Raw genomic sequence first — 17,572 nt, 5'->3', positions numbered from 1 at the left:
GTGCCCAAGTTCCTTCTGGGGCCCTGGTGTCCAACTCAGACAGGCATTGGAGGAAGCCGTGGGTGCTGTTGAATGTTGAACCTGAACATTGAACTAGAGGCCCCAGGCCAGGGCTAATGAGGGCTCCAGGAAAGGGCTTCTGGGTGGAGAGGGAGCATCTACAAACCACTCACTTCCCGAGTGGCCTTCCCGGGTCCAGCAGAGGGGTGGGGGCCAACTAGGGAACCCACGGCGGGCGGGGTGGAGCGGGTAAGGGGGTGGGGCTGGAGATGAAGGAATGAGTGAGGACCCTCCCCACTTCATCTAGTTTAGTCCCTTTAGCCTGTGAAGTAGGGGTCATCATTAGCGCCCTTTTACAGAGGAGAGAACTGAGGCTTCGAGAGAGAGAAACTTGGCCAGGAGTTTCCTCTCGGTCCGACCACCTCGGTGCCCCGCCAGGGGCGGTGGTTGGGCGCCGGGAGCAAGGGGCGGTGCGCGGCAGGGGCGGGGGCGGGGCGCGGACAAAACGGCCGCGGGGCGGCGGGGCGGCGGACGGGGCCATGGAGGGCGAGGGCTACCGCTACCAATTTCGGGTTGCGCTGCTGGGGGACGCGGCGGTGGGCAAGACGTCGTTGCTGAGGAGTTACGTGGCGGGCGCGCCTGGCGCCCCGGAGCCCGAGCCCGAGCCTGAGCCCACTGTGGGCGCGGAGTGCTACCGCCGCGCGCTGCAGCTGCGGGCCGGGCCGCGGGTCAAGCTGCAGCTCTGGGACACCGCGGGCCACGAGCGCTTCAGGTGCGGGTAGCCAGGGCGCGGGAGGGACTCCTGGTGGGGGACTTGGTGCCAGTGCGCTCGGCCACGGCAACCCCCGTAGAGGCCAACTTAGAGGTCAAGCGGAGGGCGAGGTCTCTGCCCTGGGTCCCGTCTGGTCCCCTGGGTCCAGACCCTCCCCTGCTCGGAGTCATTTTCCCCACGAACACCGCGGGGTGGGCCGAGTCCCAGAGCCCAGGAACATCCCTGGTTTTGAGCTCTGGACTCTGGAGAGATAAGTGATACTGGCCCCGGGCGCTGAGAGCTCAGAACAGAGCAGGAAGTGTCGAGGAGATGTGGAAGGGAGAGGAGTTTGTGTTGACCTTGAAGGATCCGCAGGAGTTTGCCAGAAAGAGAACGGAGAAACGAAAACCTAGGTCAGGGCAGCACCAGGCCTCCTCCAGGAATGAGGGATTCGAGTTACGCTTGCACCCTAACTGGGAAGCACCCGGACTTTTATGTATTTATTTTTTTGAGATGGAGTCTCGCTCTGTCGCCCAGGCTGGAGTGCAGTGGCGCGATCTCGGCTCTCTGCAAGCTCCGCCTCCCGGGTTCACGCCATTCTCCTGCCTCAGCCTCCCAAGTAGCTAGAACTACAGGTGCCCTCCACCACGCCCGGCGAATTTTTTTGTAGTTTAGTATTACTAGAGACAGGGTTTCACCGTGTTAGCCAGGATGGTCTCGATTTCCTGACCTCATGATCCACCCACCTCCGCCTCCCAAAGTGCTGGAATTACTGGTATGAGCCACCGCGCCTGGCCAACTCCCAGACTGTTAGGGGAGACACAGACACCGAGGCAGAGAACCACAGGGCCGCGTGAAGTGAGCCCTGCTGGGGTGTGAAGCATTCTATGGATCCCAGGGGGAGGAGGTCCTGCCTCTGGGGGTGTCATGAAGGCATCAGTCTCTCCCAGCTTACCTCTCTGCCTCCCCAGGTGCATCACCAGGTCCTTTTACCGGAACGTGGTGGGTGTCCTGCTGGTCTTTGATGTGACAAACAGGAAGTCCTTTGAACACATCCAAGACTGGCACCAGGAGGTCATGGCCACTCAGGGCCCAGACAAGGTCATCTTCCTGCTGGTTGGCCACAAGAGTGACCTGCAGAGCACCCGTTGTGTCTCAGCCCAAGAGGCCGAGGAGCTGGCTGCCTCCCTGGGCATGGCCTTCGTGGAGACCTCGGTTAAAAACAACTGCAATGTGGACCTGGCCTTTGACATTCTCGCTGATGCTATCCAGCAGGCCCTGCAGCAGGGGGACATCAAGCTAGAAGAGGGCTGCGGGGGTGTCCGGCTCATCCACAAGACCCAAATCCCCAGGTCCCCCAGCAGGAAGCAGCACCCAGGCCCATGCCAGTGTTAACTCTAGGAAAGAAAGGGTTAAAGCAGTCCCAGACTCAGCTCACCTGGTGGGATGGGGAGTGTTAGTATCTCTCTGGAGGACAAATGACAGAGGATTCATATAAACAGTATCCTGACACAGTCATGCTTCCTGGATTTTGGAGTCAAGGCTTTCTACAGAAAAGAAAGGTCTGGGCCGGGTGCGGTGGCTCAAGCCTGTAGTCCCAGCACTTTGGGAGGCCGAGACGGGCGGATCATGAGGTCAGGAGATCGAGACCATCCTGGCTAACACGGTGAAACCCCGTCTCTACTAAAAATACAAGAAAATTAGCCGGGCGAGGTGGCGGGCGCCTGTAGTCCCAGCTACTCGGGAGGCTGAGGCAGGAGAATGGCGTGAACCCGGGGGAGCGGAGCTTGCAGTGAGCCGAGATCGCGCCACTGCACTCCAGCCTGGGGCACAGAGCAAGACTCCGCGTCAAAAAAAAAAAAAAAAGAAAGGTCTGATGGCCGGGCGCGGTGGCTCACGCCTGTAATCTTAGCATTTTCAGAGGCCAAGGATGGCGGATCACCTGAGGTCAGGAGTTCAAGACCAGCCTGGCCAATATGGTGAAACCCCGTCTCTATTAAAAATACAAAAATTAGCCAGGCGTGGTGGCACATGCCTGTAATCCCAGCTACTCAGGAGGCTAAGGCAGGAGAATTGCTTGAACCCAGGAGGCAGAGATTGCAGTGAGTCAAGACTGTGCCACTGCACTCCAGCCTGGGCGACAGAGTGAGACTCTGTTTCAAAAAAAAAAGAGAGAGACAGGAAAAGAAAGGCCTGAGAGACCAGATGTGCAACTTCCTGTCTTTGAACCTCAGTGTCCTTATCTGTCGATGGGGCTCATAAAAGATCCCACCTTGCAAGGAGGTGGTGACCATGAATGAGATAGTGGACAGGATGTGCTCACCCAGAGCCTGCCATGCTATGAATTGAATGACAAAAGCTCTCATTCCCACTCCCGTCTTTCTTGGCTGTGATGTGGCCACTCTGGCAGCATTCCTGGGCTCAGACACGAGAAGCCAGCATCAGGAAGCTGCTGTATGGGCTAAGGCAGGTGTGGGGAATTCCAGGGGGAGCTTGGCTTGGAGGCTCCTTATGTCCTCAGGCTAAAATGATTCTGGGCATGGGATTAATATGTGACATCAAATCCAGGGTTGCCAGCCAATGCCCCCACCCTAGGCCCAGGGGCTGAAAATGGATGTTAGAGGCTGGGATGAACATGAATGTGTAGCAAATATGTTGGGCACACAGTGGCCACTGTGATGAGCCACCAAGATCCCCCTTCCTGGCTGGGGAACCCATCAACCCTCTCCCCAGTGCTGGAGTGCCACTGGATGATGGACTTCAGCTTGCCCCACTCTCTGGGAAAGGCCCTCCCTTCAGGGCAGCCCGTATCCAATGTCCATCTACTGGGGGGCCTTAAAGGCCTTTCCCTCTTGTCCCAGCTCTGGACAACTCTGAAAGTCAAACCTAACTTTATCAGTCTCTGTAGGCTTCATTGAGGACAATATTGTGACATCATAGCCAAGTTAACCCCATGCCCAATCCTGCTTCCTTTTCTTCCCCAAAACAGATGTATCCATCTCAAGAATATCCCCTAATAAACATCTGCACACTCGTCTCCATCTCAGAATCTGCCTCCTGATAACCTGACCTACAACGGGAACTGCTAGGCAGGGAATGTCCTGGGAGCAATTAGGGAAGGCTTCACGGAAGAGACGCTGTTTATGTTAGGCCAAATCTCAGCAGATGTAGGGCTTAGTGGGTATCATTGTGCTGTAGCAAAAAGCACAGCCACTTTGTTGGGTGCAGTGGCTCATGCCTGTAATCCCAGCACTTTGGGAGGCCTAGGCAGGCAGTTCACTTGAGGTCGGGAGTTCAAACCTCCTTGAGCCTCGGTTTCCTCCTTAGTCAGTAACATGAGACTGATAATCCCTCCTTCCTATGGTTCTTAGAAGGTTTTCAATCACAGTGAATTTCTTAGCTTCCTCCCCATGGAGACGGGGCTGAGGGGTCTTCCTGTGCACTTGGTCCTGCCTTTTTTTTTTTTGACCCATAAAAATTCACCTGTTTTATTTTGTGGGGGGTGGGGAATATCCATTACCTCAGACATTTATATTTTATTTGTATTACAAACAATCCAGTTATACTTTTTTATTTCTAAATGTACAATAAATTACTGTTGACTATAGTCACCCTGTTGTGCTATCAAATGTTAGATCTTATTCATTCTATTTAACTACATTTTTGGCGTGACGCGGTGGCTCACGCCTGTAATCCCAGCACTCTGAGAGCCGAGGTGGGCGGATCACCTGAGGTCAGGAGTTCGAGACCAGCCTGGCCAACATGGTGAAACCCCGTCTCTACTAAAAACACAAAAATTAGCTGGATGTGGTGGCATATGCCTGTAATCCCAGCTACCCCAGAGTCTGAGGCAGGAGAATCACTGGAACCTGGGAGGCAGAGGCTGCAGTGAGCTGAGACCGCGCCACCACACTCCAGCCTGGGCGATAGAGCGAGACTCCATCTCAAAAAATGAATAAATAAAAATAAAATTAAAATATGTTTTTGTACCCATTAGCCATACCCACTTTCCCCTACCACTACCCTTGCCAGCCTCTGGTCACCATCATTCTACTCTATCTCCATGAGTTCAATTGTTTTAATTTTTAGCTCCCACAAGTAAGTGAGAATGTGAGAAATTTGTCTTTCTGTGCCTGGCTTTTTTCATTTACAATTCCAGTTCCATCCACGTTGTTGCAAAAGATCTGCCTCTTCTTTTTAAAACATCCTTATTCATCCTTGTGACGTGGTGAGGTTGGCACAGTCATCCCCATTTCACAGATAAGAAAGCTGGGGCCAGGAGGGGAAAATGATTTGCTTTAGGGCGTCTTTTCATTCCTTCATCAGTGTTTTTTTTCTTTTTTTTAAAGATACAGGGTCTTGCTCTGTTGCCCAGGCTGGAGTGCGTGCAGTGGTGCAATCATACCTCACTGCAGTGTTGACCTCCTGGGCTCAAGTGATCCTCCCACCTCAGCTTCCCAAGTAGCTAGGACTACAGGTGCGCTTCACCAAGCTAACTTTTAAATTGTTTGCAGAGACAGGGTGTCACTATGTTGCCAAGGCTGGTCTCACACTCCTGGCCTCAATCAATCCTCCTGCCTCAGCCTCCCAAAATGCTGGGATTACAGGTGTGAGCCACTGCACCTGGTCTCCTTCATCAATTTTTTTTTTTTTTTTTTTTTTGAGACAGAGTCTCGCTGTGTCACCCAGGCTGCAGTACAGTGGGGCGATTTCAGCTCACTGCAACCTCTGCCTCCCAGATTCAAACGATTCTCCTGCCTCAGCCTCCCAAGAAGGTAGGACTACAGGTACGTGCCACCACACCAGACTAATTTTTGTATTTTCAGTAGAGACAGGGTTTTACCATGTTGGCCAGGCTGGTCTCAAACTCCTGACCTGAGGTACTCTGCCCGCCTCAGCCTCCCAAAGTGCTGGGATTACAGGCATGAGCCATCGCGCCCGGCTGCTTCATCAGTTTTCTTTTCTTTCTGTTTTTTTTTGAGACGGAGTTTTGCTCTTGTTGCCCAGGCTGGAGTGCAATGGTGCGATCTCTGCTCACCGCAACCTCCGCCTCCTGGGTTCAAGCGATCCTTCTGCCTCAGCCTCCCCAGTAGCTGGGATTATAGGCATGCACCACCATGCCCGGCTAATTTTGTATTTTTAGTAGAGACGGGGTTTCTCCATGTTGGTCAGGCTGGTCTTGAACTCCCGACCTCAGGTTATCCGCCTGCCTTGGCCTCCCAAAGTGCTGGGATTAGAGGCGTGAGCCACCGTGCCTGGTCTATCGGAGGCTTATTTTTTTTTTTTTTTTTTTTTGAGGCGGAGTCTTGCTCTGTGGCCCAGGCTGGGGTGCAGTGGCTGGATCTCAGCTCACTCACTGCAAGCTCCGCCTCCCGGGTTTACGCCATTCTCCTGCCTCAGCCTCCCGAGTAGTTGGGACTACAGGCGCCCGCCACCTCGCCCGGCTAGTTTTTTGTATTTTTTAGTAGAGACGGGGTTTCACTGTGTTAGCCAGGATGGTCTCGATCTCTTGACCTCGTGATCCGTCCGTCTCGGCCTCCCAAAGTGCTGGGATTACAGGCTTGAGCCACTGCGCCCAGCCGAGGCTTATTATTAAACCCACAGCAACACTGTAAGGTTGGGCTGATCTTGTCCATTTCATAGACCTCAGCTCCAAGACAGAGAAACTCATGTGGCTAAACTGGTGAATCCAGGCCAGCTCCAATAATCTTGTCCGCCGCCTCAGGCCAGCCCCGGGGTGGGTCCTTTCTCAAACTTCAGCGCTCCAGTCCTGCCCTCACCATCCCCCTCAGTGTAGCAAAATCTCAGAGGCTGTAAGTGGCTTTGATGGGTGTGTGCCTGCACAAGCAGAGCGAGCCCAACCTACAGGAAAGCCTGTGCCCAGGCTACAGGAAAGGCAGAGGACACCAGTGTACATTGTGCCACTCCTTTTGAGTCTCAGACCTCCAAGGTCTTCTGTAATTCAGCATCCACTTCGACCCAGAGGGATCTTTTTAAAGGACAGTTTTGGCCTGGCCGCCTCCCTTCTCGAATCCTCCTATGGCCCCACACCTACAGCATAAAATCCAAATCCTTTCGCTCTAGTCTAAGCCTTTCATCACCTGGAGCCAGCTGCATCATCACTAACCATTGGCCCAGGCGGCCAAATTCTGAACCAGTTGCGGCTGTGGACTTCGCATATGCTGTTTTCTGTGCCAGGAAAGTCCCAGCTCTCTCTCCCTGTGTTATCTGATCTGCCTGCAACACTCAGGTAGACATCACCTCCTTTTTTTTTTTTTTTTTTTTTGAGACGGAGTCTCGCTCTGTCACCCAGGCTGGAGTGCAGTGTCTGGATCTCAGCTCACTGCAAGCTCCGCCTCCCGGGCTTACGCCATTCTCCTGTCTCAGCCTCCCGAGTAGCTGGGACTACAGGCGCCTGCCACCTCGCCCGGCTAAGTTTTTGTATTTTTAGTAGAGACGGGGTTTCACTGTGTTAGCCAGGATGGTCTCGATCTCCTGACCTCGTGATCCGCCTGTCTCGGCCTCCCAAAGTGCTGGGATTACAGGCTTGAGCCACCGCGCCCGGCCGACATCACCTCCTTTTAACCACATTATCCCAGCTGCCAAAAATAGGGCAGACTTTGCTGTCAAACCTGGTTTGAATCTCAGTTCCACTAACAGTGGGACCCTGACCGACTCACTTCATCTTTCTAAGCCTCAGTGGCTTAAAAATGGGGATAATGAGGCCGGGTGCGGTGGCTCAAGCCTGTAATCCCAGCACTTTGGGAGGCCGAGACGGGCGGATCACGAGGTCAGGAGATCGAGACCATCCTGGCTAACACGGTGAAACCCCGTCTCTACTAAAAAAATACAAAAAAACTAGCCGGGCGAGGTGGCGGGCGCCTGTAGTCCCAGGTACTTGGGAGGCTGAGGCAGGAGAATGGCGTAAACCCGGGAGGCGGAGCTTGCAGTGAGCTGAGATCCGGCCACTGTACTCCAGCCCCGGCGACAGAGCAAGACTCCGTCTCAAAAAAAAAAAAAAAAAAAAAAAAAATGGGGATAATGGGCCAGGCGCGGTGGCTCACACCTGCAATACCAGCACTTTGGGAGGCCAAGGTGGGTCGAACACGAGGTCAAGAGATCGAGACCATACTGGCTAACATGGTGAAGCCCCGTTTCTACCAAAAAATACAAAAATTTAGCCAGGTGTGGTGGCACACGCCTGTGGTGCCACCTCAACCCTGAGGGCCAAAGAGAGAATTCATCCACCAGGAAGGGAGGGGTCAAGAGAAGGGGCCTTGGAAGCCATTTAGAAGGATGGACCCTGGACTAATGGTACAGGTCTGAGTCCTGGCCTGCCTAGTGACCTTGGACAGGTCACACGACCTCTCCAGATCTCAGCGTTCTTATCTGTAAAATAAGGGCCACATTGGATGGCCTCTGAAGGCCCTTTCTTTTGTAGCTCCAGGTAATTGTAAGACCCTATTTTTTTTTTTTTTTTTTTGAGACGGAGTCTCGCTCTGTCGCCCAGGCTGGGGTGCAGTGGCTGGATCTCAGTGCACTGCAAGCTCTGCCTCCCGGGTTTATGCCATTCTCCTGCCTCAGCCTCCCGAGTAGCTGGGACTACAGGCACCTACCACCTCGCCTGGCTAGTTTTTTGCATTTTTTTAGTAGAGACGGGGTTTCACCGTGTTCGCCAGGATGTTCTCGATCTCCTGACCTCGTGATCCGCCTGTCTCGGCCTCCCAGAGTGCTGAGATTACAGGCTTGAGCCACCGCGCCCGGCCATAAGACCCTATTTTAACTCTGTTTTCCTCCTCCCAGCTTCAAGCCATGCAGGCACAGGGGATTCTCTCCAGGATGGCTCCCTGGGCCCAGATGGCTCCTTCTGTGTCCTTGGAACTCATCCTATTGTTACAGCCAGCCCCTGCCCCTGTCTTTTGGTTAACTCCTTGGGAAAATGTCTCAAGTCTTTTTTTTTAGATGGAGTCTCACTCTTGTCGCCCAGACTGGGGTGCAGTGGTACGATCTCGGCTCACTGCAGCCTCTACCTCCTGGGTTCCAGCTATGCTCCCGCATCAGCCTCCCGAGTAGCTAAGATTACAGGCACATGCCACCACGCCTGGCTAATTTTTGTATTTTTAGTAGAAACAAGGTTTCACTATGTTGGCCAGGCTGGTCTCCAACTCCTGACCTCAGGTGATCCGCCTGCCTTGGCCTCCCCAAGTGCTGGGATTACAGGTATAAGCCACCACACCCAGCCTCAAATCTTATAACCTTTAGTCCAAAAAACTGTAGCAACTTCCAGCTAGTATCCCTCCTGCCTGCTTCCAATTCCACCCTCCACACTGGCAGCCAGAGAGGCTTTTAACATGCAAACATAGTTACACCACTCCTTCACCTGAAACTTCAGGGGTTCCCAATGGCTGTGCAGTGGCTGTGTGTGTGTGTGTGTGTGTGTGTGTGCGCAGTGGTTTTCAAACTTTTTATCTGTTTTGAGCATCAGAATCCTCATCTGATGGAATGTTTCTCAGAGCCCTAAAAATGTCCAACAGTTAAGAAAGAAGTTATGCCGGGCGCTGTGGCTCACGCCTGTAATCCCAGCACTTTGGGAGGCCGAGGCGGGCGGATCACAAGGTCAGGAGATCGAGACCACGGTGAAACCCCGTCTCTACTAAAAATACAAAAAATTAGCCGGGCGCGGTTGTGGGCGCCTGTAGTCCCAGCTACTCGGGAGGCTGAGGCAGGAGAATGGCGTGAACCCGGGAGGCGGAGCTTGCAGTGAGCCGAGATCGCGCCACTGCACTCCAGCCTGGGCGACAGAGCGAGACTCGTCTCAAAAAAAAAAAAAAAAAAAAAAAAAAAAGAAAGAAAGAAAGAAGTTATGCAGACTGAAGAGAAGTGGAAAGCTTGGAGCCAGCCTACTGGGCCTTCCACACTACAGCCTGCAACACACACACAACACACAGCAGCCTGCAAGGCATGGACACTGAACTGAGGGCTCCATGTACCTTCCTAAGGAGCCAGGATGGGCTGGGCACAGTGGCTCACACCTATAATCCCAGCACTGTGGGAGGCAGTGGTAGCAGATTGCTTGAGCCCAGGATTTTGAGACCAGCTGGGGCAACATGGCAAAATGGTCTCTGTTTTTTTTTTTTTTTTTTTTTTTTTTTTTTTGAGACGGAGTCTCGCTCTGCCGCCCAGGCTGGAGTGCAGTGGCCGGATCTCAGCTCACTGCAAGCTCCGCCTCCCGGGTTTACGCCATTCTCCTGCCTCAGCCTCCCCAGTAGCTGGGACTACAGGCGCCCGCCACCTCGCCCGGCTAGTTTTTTGTATTTTTTAGTAGAGACGGGGTTTCACCATGTTAGCCAGGATGGTCTCGATCTCCTGACCTCGTGATCCGCCCGTCTCGGCCTCCCAAAGTGCTGGGATTACAGGCTTGAGCCACCGCGCCCGGCCTGGTCTCTGTTTTTAAAGAATAAATTTTTAAAAAAAAAGGAGGCTGGGCATGGTGGCTCACACCTGTAATCCCAGCACTTTGGGAGGCTGAGGCAGGCGAATCACCTGAGGTTAGGAGTTTGAGGCCACCCTGGCCAATATCATAAAACCCTGTCTCGGCCGGGCGCGGTGGCTCAAGCCTGTAATCCCAGCACTTTGGGAGGCCGAGACGGGCGGATCACGAGGTCAGGAGATCGAGACCATCCTGGCTAACACGGTGAAACCCCGTCTCTATTAAGAAATACAAAAAAAAAACTAGCCGGGCGAGGTGGCGGGCGCCTGTAGTCCCAGCTACTCGGGAGGCTGAGGCCGGAGAATGGCGTGAACCCGGGAGGCGGAGCTTGCAGTGAGCTGAGATCCGGCCACTGCACTCCAGCCTGGGTGACAGAGCGAGACTCCGTCTCAAAAAAAAAAAAAAATAAAAAATAAAAATAAAACCCTGTCTCTGCTAAAAATACAAAAATTAGTAGGATGTAGTGGCGTGCCTGTAATCCCAGCTACTCGGGAGGCTGAGGCACAAGAATCGCTTGTACCCGGGAGGCAAAGCTTGTAGTGAGCAGAGATCGCATCACTTCACTCCAGTCTGGGTAATAGAGTGAGACAGTGAGACTGTTTCTTTCTTTTTGGGATGGAGTCTCACTCTGTCACCCAGTCTGGAGTACAGTGGCACAATCTTGGCTCACTGCAACCTCTGCCTCCCAGGTTCAAGTGATTCTCCTGCCTCAGCCTCCTATCTGGGATTACAGGCATGCGCCATCATGCCCGGCTAATTTTGTATTTTTAGTAGAGACTGGGTTTCTCTATGTTGGTCAGGCTGGTCTCGAACTCCCAACCTCAGGTGATCGACCCACCTCAGCCTCCAAAAGTGCTGGGATTACAGGCATGAGCCACCGTGCCCGGCCTTATTTTTTGTATTTTTAGTAGAGACAGGGTTTCGCCATGTTGGCCAGGTTGGTCTCGAACTCCTGACCTCAGGTGATCTACTTGCCTCAGCCTCCCAATGTGCTGGGATTACAGGTGTGAGCTACGGCACCTGGCCAAGGCTTTAAAAAAAAAAAAAAAAAAAAAGCCAGGGGCTAGACACAGTGGCTCACGCCTGTAATCCCAGCACTTTCGGAGGTCGAGGCGGGCAGATCACGTGGTCAGGAGATCGAGACCTTCTTGGCTAACACGGTGAAACCCCGTCTCTACTAAAAATACAAAAAATTAGCCGGGCATGGTGATGGGGGCCTGTAGTCCCAGCTATTTGGGAGGCTGAGGCAGGAGAATGGTGTGAACCTGGAGGCGGAGCTAGAAGTGAGCCAAGATCGCGCCACTGCACTCCACCCTGGGTGACAGTGTGAGACTCTGTCTCAAAAAAAAAAAAAAGAAGCCAGGATGAGGCGCATACTACTAAGCCCGAGAGCTGTCCACACTCCATGCTCACATTCCACTCAGCTCTAGCCACTCCTAATTTTGCACCTTGTGCTTTGGTCTCACTGACACACTCTGTTAGACCTGTGGGCCTTTGCACACACTACACTTCTGCTTGAAATCCCTCAGTGGCTCCTGTTACTTTTTTGACAGGCCACTCTTTGCTGGGATCTGCAACGTGCTGCATGGCCTGGCCCAGCTTACCTCACTCAACTGCCTTAAGGTTTGTACACCAGGCAAATTTCTCTCCTTGAAAGAGATCCCTACACCCTTCACCTGGATCTCTCACATCTCGGCTCTAACAAAATTTCTCCCCAGCTGACCAGACCCCTTCCCCAGACCTGTGAACCTCTCCTTTGAAGTCGTTGTCCCAGTGCCAGTTTTACACTTATCTAATAACAGGATTGTCCCCTGGGTCTCTTTTTTTTTTTTGAGACGAAGTCTGGCTCCGTCACCCAGGTTGGAGTGCAGTGGTGCAATCTCAGCTCACTACAACCTCCGCCTCCCAGGTTCAAGCAATTCTCCTGCCTCAGCTGCCCGGCTAATTTTTTGTATTTTTAGTAGACACAGGGTTTTGCCATGTCGGCCAGGCTGGTCTCGAACTCCTGACCTCAAGTGATCCACCTGCCTTGGCCTCCCAAAGTGCTGAGATTACAGGCTTGAGCCACTGCGCCCAGTCACCTGTGTGTTTTTATTCATCATTGTATCCCTCTGCTTAGGCCAGGCATGGGATTATAAATACTTGCTGAATGAATGAACGAGCCCCTCAATATGCAGATAGGACAAGACTGAGATGGATGACGCCACTTACTTGTCATACCGCAAATCAAGAACTGGGGTCTTTTGATTCTACCCCAGCTCTTTCCATTAAACTTTCCCGATTCCTGTGTTCCCTTCTGTCTCAGTGGAGATCTCAAAACTAATTCTAGATTCCTTGGCTGCCAAGGTCAGTGACTCGTCCTACTACTGAAACCCAGCTGGAGGCCCCTTGGTGTCTGATATCACCAACAGAATATGCTTTATGAGTGTCACCACTGGCATCAGGGGGTTCTGGAGAAAGTGAAACCCTTCAACATCGTCATCCTGATGGTTGGCCACAAGAGTGACCTGTTGGTGAGCACCAGGTGACACCACAGGAAAGGAAGCTGGCTGCCTCTTTGGGGCATTGAAACTTCAGCCAAGAGCAATGGTAACATTACCACAGCCTCTGAGGAGCTCACTCAGTCTATCTGTGAGACTGTGAACAGGGGGACACGGGATCTAACCCAGGGTGGGAGGGAGTTTTGAAAAGCAGAGTCTCATCCTGGGCCAAGCTTCAGGAAGCAGAGGACCAAAGCAGATCAAGGTGGCTGGGCCTGTGCTAGTGACCCTTGGGTAGGACAATCATCCTCCCTAGAGCCCACAGAACTCTCACAATCCACAAGGGCCATGCTGGGCCCAGGACAGGGATGATGTTAGGTGCCACTGAAGGACATGACCCTGAGGTCTGGAAGGGGTCTGGCTTCTTCTGCACGATGGTGAAAACACCAGGATCAAAGATACCAGCAACTAAGAAGAGATGGGCACCTGCACAGACACGCCTATCCTGAGAACAGGCGCTTACTCCCATCCTTTCTCAGGGAAAGGGATAAACAGCTTTCTCCAGGAGTTCCAGAAGAGCAGGTCAAAAGGGTTTTTAGGCCGGGTGCGGTGGCTCACTCTTGTAATCTCAGCACTTTGGGAGGGTGAGACCTGTCTGGCCAACAGTGAAAACCCCATCTCTACTAAAAATACAAAAATTAGCTGGGTGTGGTGGCAGGTGCCTGTAATCCCAGCTACTCGGGAAGCTGAGGCAAGAGAATCGCTTGAACCCAGGAGGCGGAGGTGGCAGTGAGCCAAGATTGCGCCACTGCACTTCTAGCCTGGGTGACAGAGCTAGACTCCATCTCAAAAAAAATAAAAAAAACAAAAACCAAAAAAACCCAAAAAGGATATTTAGGTACATAACATTGCCAAAACAAGGATGCCTCTTCAGTTGAGGGCCGTGAGAGAAGGTCACCCTACTCAATTCTTATGGCAGAGAAGCTGGACTCAAACTCCTGCTGATATTATGGCCTCCCTTGGAGTAAAATGATGGAAAATCCCTGAGTTTTTCTCAAACACAGAAATGAGTAACGATGCTGCCACCTGCTGCTAGAGAGCTACAGTCCAGGCTTGCTTGTCCTGACTCCCTCTGGGATTTCAAAGGTACCCTGTCTTTGGATTAATAACTTCTTTATTCTGGAAAAGCAAATGAAAGTCATATTCATATAAACACTGACATTACAAAGTACAGGGAAAAGGGGAAGGGAGAAGGAAACAAAACCCTTTACAAATCCTGCTAATACTGTCTTACCAAAAAGACCATAATGCTTTGTCCCATATTCAGTCACGTATATAATAAACCACAAATAAAATCTTCTCTGGAAGATACATTGCTCCTCTTTGAGATGGCAGGGAAAAGGGACCGGAAGTTGGGGTAGGAGGCTTTATTCTTTTGGCAGATCCTCTCAGTCATTATAGATATTGCTGCACTGTTAATAAAAAATATATGCTTCTCTGTAAAGCATTACAAAAAAAAAAAAAATCCAAGGATGAGATGGCTGAGTTCTCAGCTCAAGTATCTCCAAATACATTGTTGTCCATTCCCTGACCTTTCCGTGTGTTATTTCTTGGTTGTTTTCCGGATCAATGCCATTCTCTGAAAGGAGAGAGAAATAAGCAGTTATGCAGCAGCAGCTGGAGTCAGGAGCTTTCTGGAACATTCTGTGTGGCTAGCAGGCCTCGTGGTCTACACTGTAGGCCGCAGCCCTCAGAGACCTGCAGTCACAAGGCATCTCAGTAGATTCCTTTTAACCAGAGAGCAGTCTGCAAGGCCCCAAGAGATGTTTAGATGGGCTAGTGGACCCACTTCATCTACCAAACTGCTCTAGGCTAGCAGAATGGCAAAAAAGTTAAAAGCAGGAGAAAGTGACAGCTCTTGAGTTTTGAGGACTTAGAGGATAAGCTGGGAAAGCATGTGTTTTCTTTCTTTCTTTATTCTTCTTCTTTTTTTTTTTTTTTTGAGATGGAATCTCGCTCTATTGCCCAGGCTGGAGTGCAGTGGCACGATTTCAGCTCACTGCAACCTCTGCCTCCCAAGTTCAAGCGATTCTCCTGCCTCAGCCTCCCCAGTAGCTGGGATTACAGGCACATGCCACCATGCCTGGCTAATTTTTGTATTTTTAGTAGAGACAGGGTTTCACTACGTTGGCCAGGCTGGTCTCGAACTCCTAACCTCAAGTGATCCACCAGCCTCAGCCTCCCAAAGTGCTAGGATTACTGGCATGAGCCACTGTGCCTGGCCAAGCATGTGTTTTCTGGGATCCCCTGACCCCAATCTTTTCTCCGATGATGGACACAATAGGGAAAGGGCCTCAATTTCAAAGTGTTGCCACACACAAAGGGAGCTGACATTTCACACCTCATGACCTGCATTGAAGGGAAACTGAAGACTAACAACTTCTACCACAGTCCATCATGGAAACACTCAGATCCACAGGTTTCATGATCTGAATTCTTTTACTATTACTAGCCACTAGCCAAATTAACAACCTGCTTTGCTCATTCTTTTTGACCAAATAAATACCAATATTATGGCATTTGTTGACTAAATAAATAGGGCTGAAAAATGGTTAATTTGGGAGCACAAAGTGACAGTCCATTATTTGGAGGGACTCTCTTCTGAACAGTGCAATCTTTCCATTCAGGAAACTGGTGGCTTCCCTCTAGGGCTTGCTCTGTGAGCTCTACCAATACCTACTCCAGAGATACCAGGCTATGGCGAAGCAGGGGCACTTAACCAGGACTGCCCAGTTGTGCCTGCTAAGCTTGGAAAAAGCTCACGTTTCAAATCAGAGTAGCCACTTAAGACAGAAAGGATAACAGCCTTGTCAGAGGGAGGCCAACACTGCTGTTGGACTGATCAAAGATGGGGGTGACTTGCTCCACAGCAGAAGTGGTATTCTCGGCCGGGCGCGGTGGCTCAAGCCTGTAATCCCAGCACTTTGGGAGGCCGAGATGGGCGGATCACGAGGTCAGGAGATCGAGACCATCCTGGCTAACACGGTGAAACCCCATCTCTACTAAGAAATACAAAAAATAGCCGGGCGAGGTGGCAGCGCCTGTAGTCCCAGCTACTCGGGAGGCTGAGGCCGGAGAATGGCGTGAACCCGGGAAGCGGAGCTTGCAGTGAGCTGAGATCCGGCCACTGCACTCCAGCCTGGGCTACAGAGCGAGACTCCGTCTCAAAAAAAAAAAAAAAAAAAAAAAGAAGTGGTATTCTCATACTGACTCCTAGGTTCCTTGTTTAGAGGGAAGCTTGTTCAAAGGTAAAACCAGGACACAGGCCAGAATGTCCAGCATGGCAACCTGGATACTACCTCTCAGAACAAGTACAGCATATTTTTGCTTTCTTCCTTTTTTTTTTTTTTTTTTTTTGAGACAGAGACTCGCTTTGTCGCCCAGGCTGGAGTGCAGTGGCATGGTCTCCACTCACTGCAAGCTCCACCTCCCGGGTTTACGCCATTCTCCTGCCTCAGCCTCCCGAGTAGCTGGAACTACAGGTGCCCGCCACCTCGCCCGGCTAGTTTTTTGTATTTTTAGTAGAGACGGGGTTTCACCGTGTTAGCCAGGATGGTCTCGATCTCCTGACCTCGTGATCCGCCCGCCTCAGCCTCCCAAAGTGCTGGGATTACAGGCTTGAGCCACCGCGCCCGGCCTGTTTTCGCTTTCTTTAACCTGCCCTCTCTTCATAGGATCATATATGGTGTTGCAATCAGCAACAATGAAGAAAGATTTCATTAAGGAGGTGTGGTGGGGTGAGCTCCATCCATGTTAGAAGAACCCAGAATCAACAGTTGTAAGTGACACTCAACAAAGTTACGAGAAAAAACAGACCACGTGTGGGAACAGCATGGCACCAGGTGAATATCTTATTGATCTCCTGGCGACTGCTGCTGCCTCTTGCCCTCTCTGACCTTTGATCCGGAGAGTGAAGTTTGCTGTATGGGGGAAGGGAGACCCCCTAGAAGGTAGCTGTGTTTATCCGCTCTGAGATGTAGCTCAAGGAATCAGCCTTGGCTGTCCCCAGGGCTCTGGCATTTCCTCACCTGTTTGTGAGCTTCTGTGGTGCAAGCTTTTTTGTAGGGTCGGATTTCTTCAGAGCCAAATCCTGGGATCCACATGTTCCACTGGCGCTCTGCAAGGAAGAAGCCAGTACAGAGATAAAGGTACCAAAAAGGCAGTACCAGGAGTGCAATGTGACCCCCTTGGATCAGGGAGGATGAATGTGGACATCTGGCTACTAACTAACTCCACAGAGGGATTATATTACAAATGGGAAAAATGGGCATGGCCTCTCCAAGGTTTTTTTTTCTTTTTTTTTTTTTGAAGACAGGGTCTTCCCGCTCTGTCACCCAGAGTGGGGTGCAGTGGCACAATGTTGGCTCACTACAGCCTTGACTGCCCCAGCACAAGTGATCTTCCCATCTTGGCCTCCCAAGTAGCTCCCAATAGCTCCCAAGGGACTGCAGGTGCATGCCACCATGGCCAGCTAATATTTCTTTCTTTCTTTCTTTTTTTTTTTTTTGGAGACAGAGTCTCACTCTGTCGCCCAGGCTGCAGTGCAGTGGCGCGATCTCGGCTCACTGCAAGCTCCGCCTCCCGGGTTCACACCATTCTCCTGCCTCAGCCTCCCGAGTAGCTGGGACTACAGGCGCCGGCCACCACACCCGGCTAATTTTTTGTATTTTTAGTAGAGACGGGGTTTCACCGTGTTGGCGAAGAAGTCTAGCTATCCTGGGACTGCTAAAGGATGAGACCATATGGAGAGATGGTGGGTGGGGAAGATGGGAAGGGTAGGACTGGGGAATG

At 51.7% G+C, this 17,572-nt stretch overlaps 2 protein-coding genes and 1 long non-coding RNA gene across 10 annotated transcripts in view; 1 reads left to right on the top strand and 2 right to left on the bottom strand.

The window, feature by feature from the left end:
* Window positions 1-508: 508 nt before the first annotated feature.
* Window positions 509-3,792, top strand: RAB42 (RAB42, member RAS oncogene family). The gene is made up of 2 exons (XM_001115563.5): window positions 509-772; window positions 1,723-3,792. Exons 1-2 carry the CDS (start codon window positions 540-542, stop codon window positions 2,144-2,146), a joined length of 657 nt encoding a protein of 218 aa, XP_001115563.2. The 5' UTR covers window positions 509-539; the 3' UTR covers window positions 2,147-3,792.
* On the bottom strand, window positions 510-13,824 carry LOC144334754 (uncharacterized). The gene is made up of 3 exons (XR_013404947.1): window positions 13,357-13,824; window positions 11,545-12,033; window positions 510-1,289 (listed from the first exon to the last, which is right to left on the bottom strand). It is a non-coding gene; the product is annotated as an uncharacterized LOC144334754 (long non-coding RNA).
* A 53-nt stretch (window positions 13,825-13,877) lies between these two features.
* TAF12 (TATA-box binding protein associated factor 12) overlaps window positions 13,878-17,572 on the bottom strand; it is a 36,342-nt gene continuing 32,647 nt past the window's right edge. For all 8 annotated transcript variants that reach the window (XM_077966193.1, XM_077966181.1, XM_077966199.1 and 5 more), the window contains 2 exons: window positions 16,810-16,898; window positions 13,878-14,360 (listed from right to left, as the gene is read on the bottom strand). In XM_077966193.1, the coding sequence (XP_077822319.1) occupies window positions 14,325-14,360; window positions 16,810-16,898 (125 nt within the window). In that variant the 3' untranslated portion in view covers window positions 13,878-14,324. The remainder of the gene's footprint in view (window positions 14,361-16,809; window positions 16,899-17,572) is intronic.

The sequence above is a fragment of the Macaca mulatta genome, chromosome 1 (assembly GCF_049350105.2).
Source record: "Macaca mulatta isolate MMU2019108-1 chromosome 1, T2T-MMU8v2.0, whole genome shotgun sequence".
Lineage (NCBI taxonomy): Eukaryota > Metazoa > Chordata > Mammalia > Primates > Cercopithecidae > Macaca > Macaca mulatta.
This window is presented reverse-complemented; position numbering and strand designations above follow the sequence as displayed.